Raw genomic sequence first — 14,753 nt, 5'->3', positions numbered from 1 at the left:
AAGCAGTCTAGGTGACAATGAACAGACAGTAGAAAATTCAGCTGTTTTTTATTTAAGCCATTCAAAAGTAAATTACAGTATTCCCTCACTGGATAGTGATTCATTAAGGAAGTGTCAGTATCATGAGGTTGCCAGTGCTATGCGTGTGTCATAAGAAATGCTGTGTTGCTTCGGCTGTGTGGTTCAGCCTGAATCACTCTGCATTTACTATGCAGATGGTTTTCTCACAGAGAGGCCAAATTACGCAGATCCATTGGCAGCTAATAGTATGAGGGATATATGAAAATCCCTCTTGTATTGCCCCATGATGGGTATAAATCCTTCAGAAATTTGATTGGTGCTGCAATCTCACCGCTGTCTTCATATGCTCCAGGCTGTTTCTGCCATCTGGTGTGACTGATGAAAACTGCAATCTAAAATTATATCACGGTGTACCTGAATTAAGCTCAAGCTGAATCCAGGTTTCATTCTATAAATGCGCACTTTGTGTTTTTAATTTAGTGTTGTGATTCCCTCTGGGGTTCACTGTCCGCTAATGCTTCATGTTCCTGATTCACAGAAGCCACCATGGTGAGTTATGATGGCAGCATGTTTCTCAAGGTGGTGCTACCAAGGACGCTACACACAGAGGCCGAGGATGTGTCCCTGCGCTTCATGTCCCAGAGGGCCTTTGGGTTGCTGATGGCCACCACCTCTCAGCAGTCAGCGGATACCCTTCGTTTGGAGCTGGACGGAGGCAGAGTGAAACTCACTGTGAACCTGGGTAATCCTGCTGCAGCAAATGCGAGCAGATAATACCACCTTTCAGGACATTTCACCCAGCTAGAGTTCTCATGATATTAGTTTTGTCTCAGACTCTCCCATACCCATCTTCATACACAATACTTACAGTTGCTTAGAAAACATAAGCACATGCCTTGGTTCAGCTAGGTGTAGCTGTAGTTTATTTATTTATTTATTTATTTATTTATGTGATCATTTTGTTTTTTTCAGGCATGCAGTGGTTGTGTCAAATTTATCCCAATCAAGATCAATTAAACTGTAAATTATTGACAATGAAAGTGATAACATACCTTCCTAAATTAGTTTTCTCTCTTTTTCTCTCTGGTATGTTTATATACGAATGAAATGAAAAATCATCACAATTTTCAAACTCCTTACACTTATTTCTGTATGTGTTGTTTTCCAATGCAAATACAGCTCCTGTGCTGTTTCATTTAAAATCCAATCCAATATTAAATACAGACAATTATCAACTCAGAATATCACTGACTATCATTGAACTTGCAGTAACTTCATTCATCATATCAGTTGGAGTTTAAAAGTGGTTTGCATTTAAAGAAATAGTTCAACCTTTTGTAAAACAAAGATAAAATTCTCACATCTGTCCTCAATATATAACGTTAGACTGCAGCCAGTTTGCATAGCTTAGCACAAACCGGAAACCAGGGGAAACAGGGAGCCTGATAATGGCTAAAATATACTTACAAATGGTAATAAAATCAGTTACCAGGATCACATTATATGTTGTTTGTCTTATCTGACCAGTGACTGAAGTGTAAAAGGGACAAATGACTGTTTAATTTTCAATCCAAACTGAATATACCCCTTGAATTCAAATTAAGCTCAATTCAAATTAAAAGGTACCCTGTGCAGTTTCCTTGTAAACAAGTTATGTTTATATTCCATGTTACTCACCAAAACACATTAAGGTGTAACAAACATGCAAAATTCATTTCATTCCCCATTAATCAAAAAATTATGAATATCAATCAATAGTTTTTTTAAAAATAGCGATCATATTTTTGGCCATATCACTCGGCCCTACAATGCACGTTGTCTTTGTAAGGTAGCCTATGCATCTTAACCACTAGCCCAAAAGGACAACACTTGACAGCACAGTTTTTATTTTCCAATTTGACTTTAGGTAGAATGATTAAAAAAAAATTAAAAATTAAAATAGATAAAATGTTTGTTAGTTTCTTTGTTTTGACATTTTTGTTGTTATTTTAAAGCTGACAGTACAGAAGCAGACAGCATATACGTGGATAGTGACAGGTTTATGACATGCAGCAAAGGTCCCCAGCCAGAACTGAACCGTGAACATCCATGGTTGTATGGTATTCACCTTAACCATTTGGCTACCAGAGTGTCCCAAAATGTGTATTTTTATACACTAATAAGAGAATGATCGCCTGTTCCTATGATGGAAAAACATAAGATACCACACAATATTCATCAACTGAGTGAAAGATATCAAGAATGTTGTATCTATGATCTAAAATCAGTCTCTTTCCAATTTTTTTTAACATACAAAAAGCTATCATAAAAGAAGTGCCTTTTTAAGCAACTGTAGGTATGTGTATATTCTGTCTTCTCTCTCTCTCGCTTTCTCTCTCTCTTTCTCTCTCGTTCTCTTTCTCTCTCTCTCTCTCCCTTTCTCTTTCTCTCTCTCTCTCACACTCTCTCTCTCTCTTAGTTCATCCAGAGGTCAGGTCCCATCTGACCATCTTGGCTCTTTCAGCCCTTCAATGGCTTGTCTGCAGTTCAAGGAGAAGGCAGTCAGAGACCAGAACCGTCATTATGCTGAGATATTACCACTTAGGCTGCTCACGCTGTAGATGTGACCATTGTAGTTCCCTCCCCTCACATTTACTGGCCTGTCCAGTTTAGAGTTGCTTCACTGAGCAGAGGGTGCCAGGGATGAATGGACACACACACACACACACACACACACACACACACACACACACACAGACACACACCTACAGCAGAAAGTCTCTCTGGTCTCTGGCTGTCTGTATCCACTGCTCTGTGATGGTTGACAGCTTGAGAGCACTCCTCGGCCACATGACTTACACCAATATATTCATGTCCAGTTGCCTAAATTGGTTTCATTATTCAGAACATGGAAACGATGAGCAAGTGGATCCCTTTTAAGACCGAACATTTGAATATTGCAGGTGGATTTCAAAGATATTAGCTGTTGCAGACACAAGAAAATGTTAGCAGCGCACCACATTTGTGCTGTTGTCATTTCTTTCCTGGTGTAAGCGTCATTGTGGCTGCAGGTTGTGCAAATCACCCTTTTCCTCTGTATTTAACATGGGAAATATATTACTGTCAAGGGACTGCATCATTTCTGTTAACAGCAGTTTGAATTTAAATGTGAAGATCAAGGTTTGGGCTTTTGAGTAGAGGTTCATCAGTGCAGTAGCTTGAACACATCCAACATATTAAAGTACACATTCATTACCTTCTCAGTAGCTTTCAGTGAATTTAATCAATCACTTTAATGTCTGCATCACTTATGAATACATAGAGGCTATCCTAAACACAATAGACGAGAGGCTATCTGTCCTAAAAAAACAAAGGTGATCAGCTCTGTAAGGAAACTGATCATTTAGTGCAAATTGTGCATAACTCCCCACTAGTCACTGACACCTGTTACTTGTTGTAAAATCATTGTGCTGCTTTGGTTGGTAAGCTTTAAGATTTGTTATTCTGTTTCAAATGTTACAATTTTTATTCTTACCGATGCCCAGATCTAGTTTCATTCCTCACTTTGCTTCAGACAAGTTTCCTCAGGGAAGCGGTGCATGTTTGCTAAATTACCCCCTAAGCACATGTCAGGAAAACAGTCAGTCGTGGCATCTGAAACAGTCGCATTCATTTGCCACTGCTGAATGTTAGCAGCCGATACCGATGCTAAAAATAATACTGGTGCACCTCTACTTTTATGGTCAATAAACCTCTTATTGATCCCAACTTTGATCTGGTCTATTGTCCCTCCAGCAGTGCCAGACACATGCTGAGGTTTTCTTTTCACTCAGTGTTCCTTTTTCTAATGTTGTGTAGACTACAGGGAGGAAAGTGGTGGTTTAGACTCTCAAGGCTGTCCCCGGATGGTGGGCTCTGAAAAGCACTGAACTGTCTGCAGAATGTACCTTGAAGGATGTGAAATATTCTCCTCTTTTGTGCTGTTCTTTTTTTCTTTTAATCTCACCATCTCACTCTCTCTCTCACCAGATTGTATCAGGATAGACTGTAATCTCAGTAAGTGTCTCCTATGATTATTTACTGTAACATGATTTAGAGTACATGCACTTTGGTATAATCATGCCTCTATTCCTCTATTCCCCCATGAAAGAGAGCATAATTCATTTATTCTGCCCTGCAATTCTCCTTGTTTACTGTTGCTGGTATCCTGCTCATAAGCACCATTACAAAGATAAGAGAACGAATGACACTCTACTGTGGCAAACAGTTGTACGGTTGAATAGAATCACATCCTTTTGCTCTGCGCTCATGAAATGCACATTTTTAGTAACAATTTAAATTACACATTGTCTCATTATTGAAATGTAATAATGTTGTAATCAAATGTAGCTAAATTTGACATGCAATAGTCTGCTGTTCTGCTGCCAATAAGTCTATCCTTAATTTGCCTGTGACTAACATAGCTTGTTAATTGGGTAGAGTTCACGTACAATCAGCAATTATCTGTAGGGAGAAAAGCAGTGCCCGCTCTCCGTTTAGAGAAAATGTTGATTTCGTTACTGGGAAATCACACACTGCTGTGGCAGGGCTGAGATTAGCTTAAAGTTTAGCCTGATATCTGATCAATAGATGAGGATGAGACAAAGCTGTCAGCCATGAGACCTGATTTTGCTTAAATGTTGAAATGTGTGAGAGAGGGGACAATCTGTTGCAGCCAGTTTTTCCTATTTTAGGAGAGAGGGATAAACTATATTGTCTTTAAACATATTAAATCATCAGACATCAGGTAATTGTGAGAAGTCTTTTGACTATAGTAAGTGTCTGACTATTATCATACATCAACACGTGATCTTGCTTTATGATACACCAAAGATTTTCACAGTAAAAGGCATCCTAGACCAGACTGAATATAAAATGCAGATTGAATAAACTGTATAAAATGTCTAAAATCCTTCAACTTGAAAAATGAGTTTAATCCAAACACTCTGAGGAACACAACAATAAATTCAAAAGCATTTATCGAATACATTTTCATGAACCATGGGGTATATCAATGATTGAACATAATTCAGTTGATTAAAAAAAGGCAGATGAATGCCAAAGGCAGTTCTTCCTCTGTATTAACAGAATTGAGTTGCTGGTATCCTACACTCTTGTGAAATGGAGTGGTACTTTAGGTTGTGGCGGGATGATGTTGGAGTTTATGATGTAGATTGTTGCTCTCACCTGATAGTGAGAGACAGGCAATTTAAGTCTTTGGTTCAGACTAGAGCGAGAAATAGATGAAAGCTGTTGCCAGTGGAGAGGAGAACGTCTCTCTGATATAAACCATCTAATACAGAAGAGGCTTATGAATGCTTATAAACGTTATCACTATAATCGAGTGCTGGCTGAAAGCTTGTTTCAGCCCCTAATGTATGAATAATTCCTGGCTTCTGTAAAATAAAACGTTTAACTGTTAATTTTCCATTTTTCAGTGATTTACAGACATGCCTGAATATTAGTCATTACAATATATTTATGAGATGAAGGGAACCCACAGCAACTACTGTGTCTGTACTCTCAAACACATTTTGATATTAGACATGTACAATAGAAAAATCAATATACCACAGTCTGTACTGTCATTTTGTCTCATGTTAATCTATTGATCTGAGGTTCAGATTTAAAGGCTGCACAGCAAAAAGGGACTTTAACAGTTACAGATTTACGACACGTTTGAGCCTGAGCAACAGTCCATTATACTGAAAGGGGGAGGCAGAGGCTCAGGTAGTAGAGCAGGTTGTCCACTGATCGCTAGGCTGGTGGTTCAATCACCAGCTCCTCCTGTCCGCGTGCCGAGGTGTCCTTGGGCAAGACACTGAACCCTAGCTGCTTCACTTGTAAGTCGCTTTGGATAAAAGCGAGCAAAATCTAGATGTAAATGCAATGCAAATGAATGGATTACAATGTTTAACTCTGATCAAGGTGAGTAGCGTGTGTGTGTTCATGTGTGTGTGTGTGTGTGTGTGTGTGTGAGTGTGTGTGTGTTCATGTGTGTGGATGGTCAGACAGAAGTGAGATGTTCATGTACTATCTCTGTAAACCAGTTCAATAACCCACCAGAGCAATTTTCAGCCCTTTTTAAATTGTCCATTGCCCTCATTAGAGAGAAAAAATAAACATATAAATAATTCTGCAAATACCAACAATAAGAAAAATATTGAACATTGCTTATTAAAAGAGAGGCTGTATGTCCTTTATCTCCTCACCACATTGCCTTCTCTACCACCAGATGGCATTGTACCATCATGGACTGTCTACAGACAATGTGTACAATATGTGCACTTGTGTCTGTGTCAAAATTAATCATATTCCCGATCAATTATACTATATATTTATTCTACACCAGTGACCCCTGAAGAGCTTAATACTGCAGATGTGATGATGAATGGCCTGTTAATGTTCATTTTATGTACGATAATAGAAAATGGTGCCAAAATTTAAATTGCAGAATTATCTGCCTAAATAATTTAGGCAATCACCGTTGAGTGAGCACTATCATTGGGGACAATTGCAGTTTGCACCACAGACTCACTGTGAATTTTAGGATTAACCTACAACCTGATTACAGGATCAGATTTCTCAGGTGAGGTGTTCATGAGAGTGTAGCTGATTTGTGAAGGAATCAAAGAGACAGCCCATCTGCAGCAGCTGCTTGGAAGCTGTCCACAACTGGATTCACCGTGGGAGGGTAATAGCTGTAAGAACAAATGTTGCTGCAGTGCTCTTGAGTAATTCTCTGGAATCAGGGGAATAATGCTACACTGCACACTTTTGAAATGAGGCATTTGTTCTGCAAAATTACAGAATTACCATAACATGCTTTGATTAACGCGTACATCCTGCATTCAAAGTCTCAGCTCACCCATAATGCTGACCTGTATAACCGCAATGTGCCTTTGAAGTTTTCCTTGTTTGAAAATATTAATCGAATTCAATTTTAACTGAGGATCAAACTGGAGAAAATAGAGCCTGTACATGTGCGCCTCGCTCTCGAGCCTCTGGAAGCTGAGCTTGTGAAGCAAAGGTACTTAGAATGGAGCCCACATTTCAAAGGGTTTACAGTCAGATGTCTGTGTGAATACATATTATATTCCACCATTTTACCAGCCTCTGCAGTGTTAGAGATAGAACACTATTCCAATATGAAGAGTGCACAGTGCTTGATTTATATTTACTCTCCAGAGACAGAGTTATGATCCCGCTTTTAAATTAAAGACTTGTGCAACTATTACTGCCATCAGTTTGTACAGATAATTATTAAATGTTTTAATTAAAAGAACAGTTCACCAATTTAGCACTGCACAGTTATAACATTGGTGATCTCACAATTTACAGTTTAAAAAAAAGACTGAAATAAAAGCAGTGGTATCCAATTTCTTTTTTTTTTTTTTCCTCCTACATTACCCACAACACAACAACTCGACAGCTGGTGGTGAAGTTGGAGATATACAAGTAGCAGCTAATGTAGCCTCGAGCCTCCATCTGCAGCGGTCCAGTGACTCACTTCTTTCTAATGCCGCACCCCCTGATTTTCTTCTTTCATTTTCAGACTCGTCTTCATCCCCATTCAGTGCGGACTTAAGTGACATCACTTGAGGCGATTTATCAGAATTTGCCCAGCTCCCTCAGGAGCCACAAAGGGCTTTACATAAAGAAAAAAAATCGCTGGAGTTCCCTTTTAATGTGTATCTGAGTATCTAAGAGACAAATGTTAGTATATAGACACAATAAAACACAATAAAACATCCTTCACTTTACTCACAGGAGTTCTCCCACTGTTTTTCTGTCGGTAGCCTATTAGGAAGTTTGGGTTTAGAAGCTGACATCAGACAGCAGGGAAGCTCCGCTCTAAGAGGCACAGATAAGATGAACAGTCCCTTCTATGCAGCATCCCACGATCTTCTCTTTCATTAGAGCAAATCTTGTCTGTACCTCTTTTTACAAGGTAAATATTTCTTTTTTTTGTTTTGTTTTGGGGGCGATACCAGTGAGTGGCTTGTTTTTCATTAAGCTAGTAAATCCATCAAATATAGAGGGAGCAGGATTTGATGGGATTGATCTGTCTGGCGTGCGTAGTCGATATTCAGCAGGTGGCTGGAGGCATCGTGCGGTGCTCTGTAAAGACACTTGATATGCAGACCTGGACAAAGTCTCCAGTCGCAGTATTATTTCCCCGAGGATGAAACAGTGATGTGCTCGGAAACCCGTTGATGTTTTCCATTTATTGCCCTCTGTACGTCCCCTGTAATTCCCCTGCACCCTGAGCTCAATTAGACAGACAAACCCCTAAAGGCGCAGTCAGCTTAGGCATGGCCAATTAGTTTCCCAAGCGATGTCAGAACTCCTTTGAACTGCCGTGTCGGCCTGTTGCATAGGCGCTGATTCGGGATGACGGTGCTGCAGTGGCAAGCTTCTGCACTGTGACCTATTTTGTAACCAGCGAAAAGGCATAGGATAGTGCAGAAATGCTGAAACTTAAAGCTCTGTGTTTGAGCCAAGCCTTTAGATAATACCTAACATAATTCCCTAGCAGACATCAATCAAATGCCAATGTAAAGAGCAGGATGCCTCATGCTATTCCAGTTCAGAATTCGTCTTATACATTCAGTCTTTCTCTCATTTCTCCTTTAAGTGTGTATTCAGTGAATGCAACTCTTCAGTTGCAGGTAAATGTCGAGGGCTGTGTTTGTGTGAGTGAATGTGAAAGCAAATTAATGTATGCACCCTGAGGAGAGAGTGCTTCTCATGTTGAGAGCTTCGTGTGGAAAAAGTGTACCGAGCTGATTTGGTATGATTGTCACTTGATGCTTTTCTCCTCTTAGGCAAGGGACCAGAGATACTCCTGGTAGGCGAGAAGCTGAATGACAATGAGTGGCACACGGTTAAGGTGGTGCGGCGTGGAAAGAACTTACAGCTCTCTGTGGACAATGTCACTGTGGAAGGTACATGAGGAATGAAGGAGCTACAGTAGCCAAGGGACAGATATTGAGAAGTATTTGCAACTTAAGCTGCATGTTTTTCCTCTGTAGGCCACATGACTGGCGCCCACACCCGCCTGGAGTTCAACAACATTGAGACGGGGATCATGACAGAGCGGCGTTTCATCTCTGTGATGCCTTCCAACTTCATCGGCCATTTGCAAGCTCTCTCCTTCAATGGGATGCTGTATCTGGACCAGTGCAAGAACGGAGACATCTCCTACTGCGAGCTGAATGCTCGATTTGGCATGAGGCACATTGTGGCCAATCCTGTAACTTTTATAACCCAAGCCAGCTACTTGGCCTTCTCTACATTGCAGGCCTACGCCTCCATGCACCTTTTCTTCCAGTTCAAGACCACCAGTCCTGACGGCCTGATACTTTACAACTCAGGGGATGGTAGTGACTTCATTGTGGTGGAGCTGGTAAAAGGGTAAGTGCTGGGGTGTTAGTTTGTAGTGCATTCAGGCCTGGGCTGTGGGGAGAGAGATGGGGCTATTTGATACAAGAACACACTAATTTATACCTAATTTTTTTTTCAGTGCAAAAATATTTTTCTTGCAAAACTCAAGCTACATGCAAAGGAGTTTCTGTTTTTTCTTTGGCTCAAAATGACCTAATCCTGATTCACATCTTGAATCCATCAGCCTGCAGCACTGAGGAGCAACACAAAATAGCTTTAAAAAACATTTGCTCATCATAAATTATTTTGTTAAAGAGAGAAAAGCAGAGAGTGGAAACACTAGTGCAAAAACAATAGCTGCTGTTACCAGTGAACGAGTGTCATTCTCACACTCAGACCTACTCAAGCACATTTGGCAAGTTGACTCAGTCACAAATATTTAATTCATGTAAAAACAAAAATTTTTACAGAGAGAACAGCAGAAAAAAATTTGTCAAAACAGAGCAAGCAAAGCAAGAATCGTAGCGTCCCACTGTCAAACCTTGCACAGACTTTCTCCCTGTAATTAGGCACCAGCAGCAGGCCTTGTTCAGCTCCAGAGCCTGCAGCAGAAGCTCTCACAGACAACACAGACAAAAAATGGCTTCCAACACTCCTGTCAAAGTTTTCTGGCTGCTAGTTTTTATCTGTGAAGTGTAGCAGCTTTGTCATGAATGTTGCTTAACTTTGATCCAGAGACGATTTAGTTTTTGACAGTGCACTCTCAGTGTCTGCTGATCAAATTTAATATGGTGATGCTTTGCCTGAAGCCTAAATTTACTCATTTGAGAGATACTATAAACAACCCTGCACGTCATAATGGGTTTGAATTATTTAACCCCCTAAATCTTGTAAAGCTAGTTTGTGTGGGTCACTTGTGGAAAAATGACAGTAGATACTGTAAATACTGAGCGTGTACATCTGCATTGTCCTGTCCTGTAGGTACATTCATTATGTTTTTGACTTGGGAAATGGGCCGTCACTAATGAAGGGAAATTCTGACAAACCACTCAATGACAACCAGTGGCACAATGTGGTGATCTCCCGTGACAACAACAATATGCACGTCCTCAAGACTGATTCCCGCACCGTCACCCAACACACCAATGGAGCCCGCAACCTGGATTTAAAAGGTAACTGATCTGATCAATCAAAAGTATTTTATTAGAAGTGGCAATGAATATCTGCTTTGTTGTTGAGATTTGTTTTTGTACTTTTGTTTTTTTGTAAGTAACAGATTACATCCATCCATCATCTATACCACTTATCCATGCAGGGTCACAGGGGGGGCTGGAGCCAACCCCAGCTGACATTGGGCGAGGGCGGGGTACACCCTGGATGGGACGTCTATCATAGGGCTGACACACAGAGACAAAGAGACATAGACATAGAGACAAACAACCAGTCATGCTCACATTCACACCTACAGGCAATTTAGAGTTACCAATTAACCTAATGCATGTCTTTGGACTGTGGGAGGAAGCCGGAGTACCCGGAGGGAACCCACGCAGACACAGGGAGAACATGCAAACTCCACACAGAAAGGCCTCAGGCCCCGGGTTCATACACCTTCTTTATTTTGTAATTTAATTACATACTCCTGTTATTGTTACTGTAACTCGGTACTCCCCAACACTGATGAGGAGTAGAGAATATTAGAAACACCTCTGAGTGTAATGCAGTCTGTACAATACCACCATTAACTGACCTCAGTGCCAAATCATATAATTAAAATTAACACCTCTGGGATATTAGATGCATCATAAAAGCAGAACGGTTACAATGGATTGCATTAATTTGCACAAATGTCCCTAACAAAGTGGCCACTGAGCGTAAATGCTCATATTCGCACAATATCCTCATATACCTTCAGTTTAGCCATTTACTGGTTGTTTTCATCCTTTACTATGTGCACTGACAGTGTACTCAGCCTGTGTTTTAGAACATGCACTAACATGTACTTTTGATGGCGAGATTTCTTTTCTAAACCAGCTCCTGTACCTTGCAGGGGAGCTGTACATTGGTGGTCTTGGGAAGAGCATGTACAGCAGCCTGCCCAGGTTAATAGCATCCCGGGAGGGATACAAGGGCTGTCTAGCATCTGTAGACTTGAATGGAAGACTCCCTGACCTGCTGGCAGATGCCCTCTACAAGGTGGGAGAGGTGGAGCGCGGCTGTGGAGGTGAGGAGATATAATCATTCCTATTGTCAGATTTCCTACTGTCAGGTTAGAGATGAAACCAGAGTCCCTGCTAAAAACTAATTACACACATTTTTGTTATGCTATTAAACAGCTTTGTCGAATACCCAGTAATGATTGGCTGGTGAACACATTTAGTGTTTTTTATGAGCTACACACAGAAAATGTTTTAATATCACTCGGCAGTCAAGAAATCCAGCTGCTTTTGTTGAGACCTAATCAAACAAGAAAGCTCTCAGTAGAGCTCAGTGTTCTGCCAAGGCTTAATCATTTCCCCAGGTAGCCATTACTTTAACAGGAAACATTGCACTGATTATGACAGAATTGTTGCATAAGTGTACCCAAAGTTTACCCTGAGGGTGACACTTTGGTAAAGGTCATGGACTCTCCAAAATCAAGAGGTGTCTTCCCTTTTGTAACATGAATTAGCAAAGTCGTTTTTATGGAAGTATGAGGAAATTTGATGATTAGAAAATGATTGTGGCCCCAGAGTGGGGTCTCCAAATTAAAAAGAATATCCCTAAGTGTGATTTTTCTTTTCATTTAATTTATTTCACCTTTATTTTACCAAGCAAGACTTTTTAAACAATTTATTTTTTACAAAGATGTGCACCACAAATTCCCAGCAGACCTTTGAGACTAAAATATATGCATAAAATTGATACAAATCTCTTTACATATGTATTTTCTTTGAAAACATTAATATATTTAGTCAGTATGACCAGCTCACCATTACTATTTATACACTATTTCTTCTCTTTGGATAATAGTGAAGTTTAATAGTTTAATAATGTGAAATGGAAGGCAAATGAAGGCCCCTGGTAAATGTGCTGTCAACACTCTGCAGGTCCCAGCACCACCTGCACAGAGGACTCCTGCCACCACCAGGGAGTGTGTCTGCAGCTGTGGGAGGGCTTCTCCTGTGACTGCACCATGACCACCTACGGGGGGCCGTTCTGCAGTGACCGTAAGTACAGATGCATTACGCCTGAATGGGTGGACTGGTGGGGAGAGTCGTTTTTAATAGAAAACTGGTCACCACCGGGTAAATGAAGATGATGATCAGTTCCCACTATTGAGGAACTGATCACCAGTCAAAAATATCTGTAAAATGTTAATTCCTCTAAAATGAACATTCAGGGAGACTTATGTTGGTTTTAAGGATGTAACAGTATATCATGACAGTTGTCTTTACAGGTTACACAAAACAGTGGGCATCAGGGCAGCCTGGTGGTAATTGGTTGGCCAGTCGGTCATAACTGTCGGGGGGAAAAGAATGTTGAACTGTTCGAGAAATAAGAAAAAGAGCCTCGCTTTATCTTCAGAGCAATGCTTTTTTAGATAATCTAACTCAGTGGCTCCCAACCTTTTTGGCTTGTGGAGCACTAAAATTATACTGTCTCTACTTGTGGTCTCTCTTGCCAAGAGTAGATTATTTCCTTTGAAGAATTTTCGGGCACACAAGAAGTGATAGTATGTGGCATTTCACAAAGAAAAGTTAAAAAAAAAAAAAAAAAAGAAGAAAGAAATGTCAAAGAAAAACACAAATACAATTTATACCTGAAATGTTTGTTTTCTTTCTTGTTCCTTTAATCATCTATTGGCCTGAAGTGTTTTAATTGTTTTTGGTTAAACACATTGCAAACTTTCAAGATTTATCTGCTCTTGCAACCACACAACCACATAAAAGGAGGAGGACACATGATCCTATTGTGACTGATGGCCTATATATTTATTTATTTATTTATTTGCAAATGAATTGAAACCATTTACTGCTCAAAGGTAGGAAAACAATCTAAAGACTCTTTGGAAAATGATCAACAGTGATGCAAAATGATTTGTAAAAAAGAATGTGATGGGAAACGTGTCTCTATGTCTTGGCTTTAACATTTTCACACACTGACATTAACTATTTAATAGATGCATTTAACTACTTAGTGATGTACTGTATTTCGAACTGGAGGAAGTGAGTGCACACTAATTGCACATGACACATTGATAGCACCACATTTCAAAAACCTCTTGTCAGACTGCTGCTTCCACTATGAAGAGCCTTCCCTGTCCAAAATAATAGACTTTTACCGGAAGCTTTTCTTACTTATAACAGCAAGAGATTAACATTAAGCTTATTGGTCCGGTGGTCATGGAAAATTAAGTTTCATTTGCTGCAGGGTCATTTAGAATAACTGCATGAACTGTGTCTTTGTGGTAATCATTATTGAATTGTGCTGTTTTGCAGTATTGTTTTAAAAGAGGAAAGCCTGTTACACTCTTACACTCTGTTATTCTGATGATAACAGTAAGAAAGTCATGTGTACAGGAAGACGATATGCTGTACAGTATATGCATTTTCATCATTGATGATGACCCCTGGAGAATCCAGGAAGTTCACATGCTAAATACTAAACTGAAAACTACTCTCTCAAGTATCTACAGCACTCACTTACTAGCACTTATCCACTTATATCTTTACAGTCATTTTCTTATCCCATCCCTGGATAGCAACATACAGTAACAATGCAGCAATTTGGGATAAAAAATACTTGTGTTACACATATTACAGTTATTACAAACAACTACATATACTCAATACACTCACATTCACACTTGCACTGTTATCAGATAAAAAAAAGAAAAGATATTTCCCTGTATTTGTTCACAATTTAAATTCAGGTATGGCCCACATTTCCATCTTTAATGATATTCATGTATGTAAGTCTTGTCATGTAAGTCTTTCCACCCTTTTCCGCCCTTAGCAATGTAAGTCAGTCTTTCCAGACCGACACAGTCCAAAAGTTCCTTTATCCACATTCTCAGTGATGGAGCATCCATACCCTTCCCATATAGTACAATGGTTCTCAGCAGTTATCTGCTTAGCCTGATATCAAAAAGATGCAGTCCTCCTCCATCTGCTCGCTTTCAGTGTTACAGACTTACACACAGCCAAATCAGCTTGCTGCTGTAATATATAGATTTTAATCTGCAAATCAATAGTTTGTCCTCTATACTGTACATCCTGCACTGTCAAGGCTGTCAAGCTGCTTTTTGCTTCCTGCAGCATAGTGGATGAACAGGAGAGCCACCAGAG

The 14,753-nt window shown here is 39.9% G+C and overlaps 1 protein-coding gene across 3 annotated transcripts in view; it reads left to right on the top strand.

Moving 5' to 3' along the window:
- Window positions 1-14,753, top strand: part of LOC139607665 (neurexin-2-like) — a 108,421-nt gene that overhangs the window by 44,780 nt on the left and 48,888 nt on the right. For all 3 annotated transcript variants that reach the window (XM_071460742.1, XM_071460743.1, XM_071460741.1), the window contains 7 exons: window positions 560-763; window positions 4,030-4,056; window positions 8,868-8,987; window positions 9,075-9,456; window positions 10,408-10,598; window positions 11,474-11,647; window positions 12,513-12,632. In XM_071460742.1, coding sequence (XP_071316843.1) covers window positions 560-763; window positions 4,030-4,056; window positions 8,868-8,987; window positions 9,075-9,456; window positions 10,408-10,598; window positions 11,474-11,647; window positions 12,513-12,632 — 1,218 coding nt within the window. The remainder of the gene's footprint in view (window positions 1-559; window positions 764-4,029; window positions 4,057-8,867; window positions 8,988-9,074; window positions 9,457-10,407; window positions 10,599-11,473; window positions 11,648-12,512; window positions 12,633-14,753) is intronic.

This window comes from Trachinotus anak, unplaced genomic scaffold (assembly GCF_046630095.1).
Source record: "Trachinotus anak isolate AG129_WGS33_773 ecotype Australia unplaced genomic scaffold, CSIRO_AGI_Tana_v1 ptg000024l, whole genome shotgun sequence".
NCBI lineage: Eukaryota > Metazoa > Chordata > Actinopteri > Carangiformes > Carangidae > Trachinotus > Trachinotus anak.
Note: the sequence above shows the minus strand (reverse complement) of the source record. Positions and strands in the feature narration are given on the sequence as shown.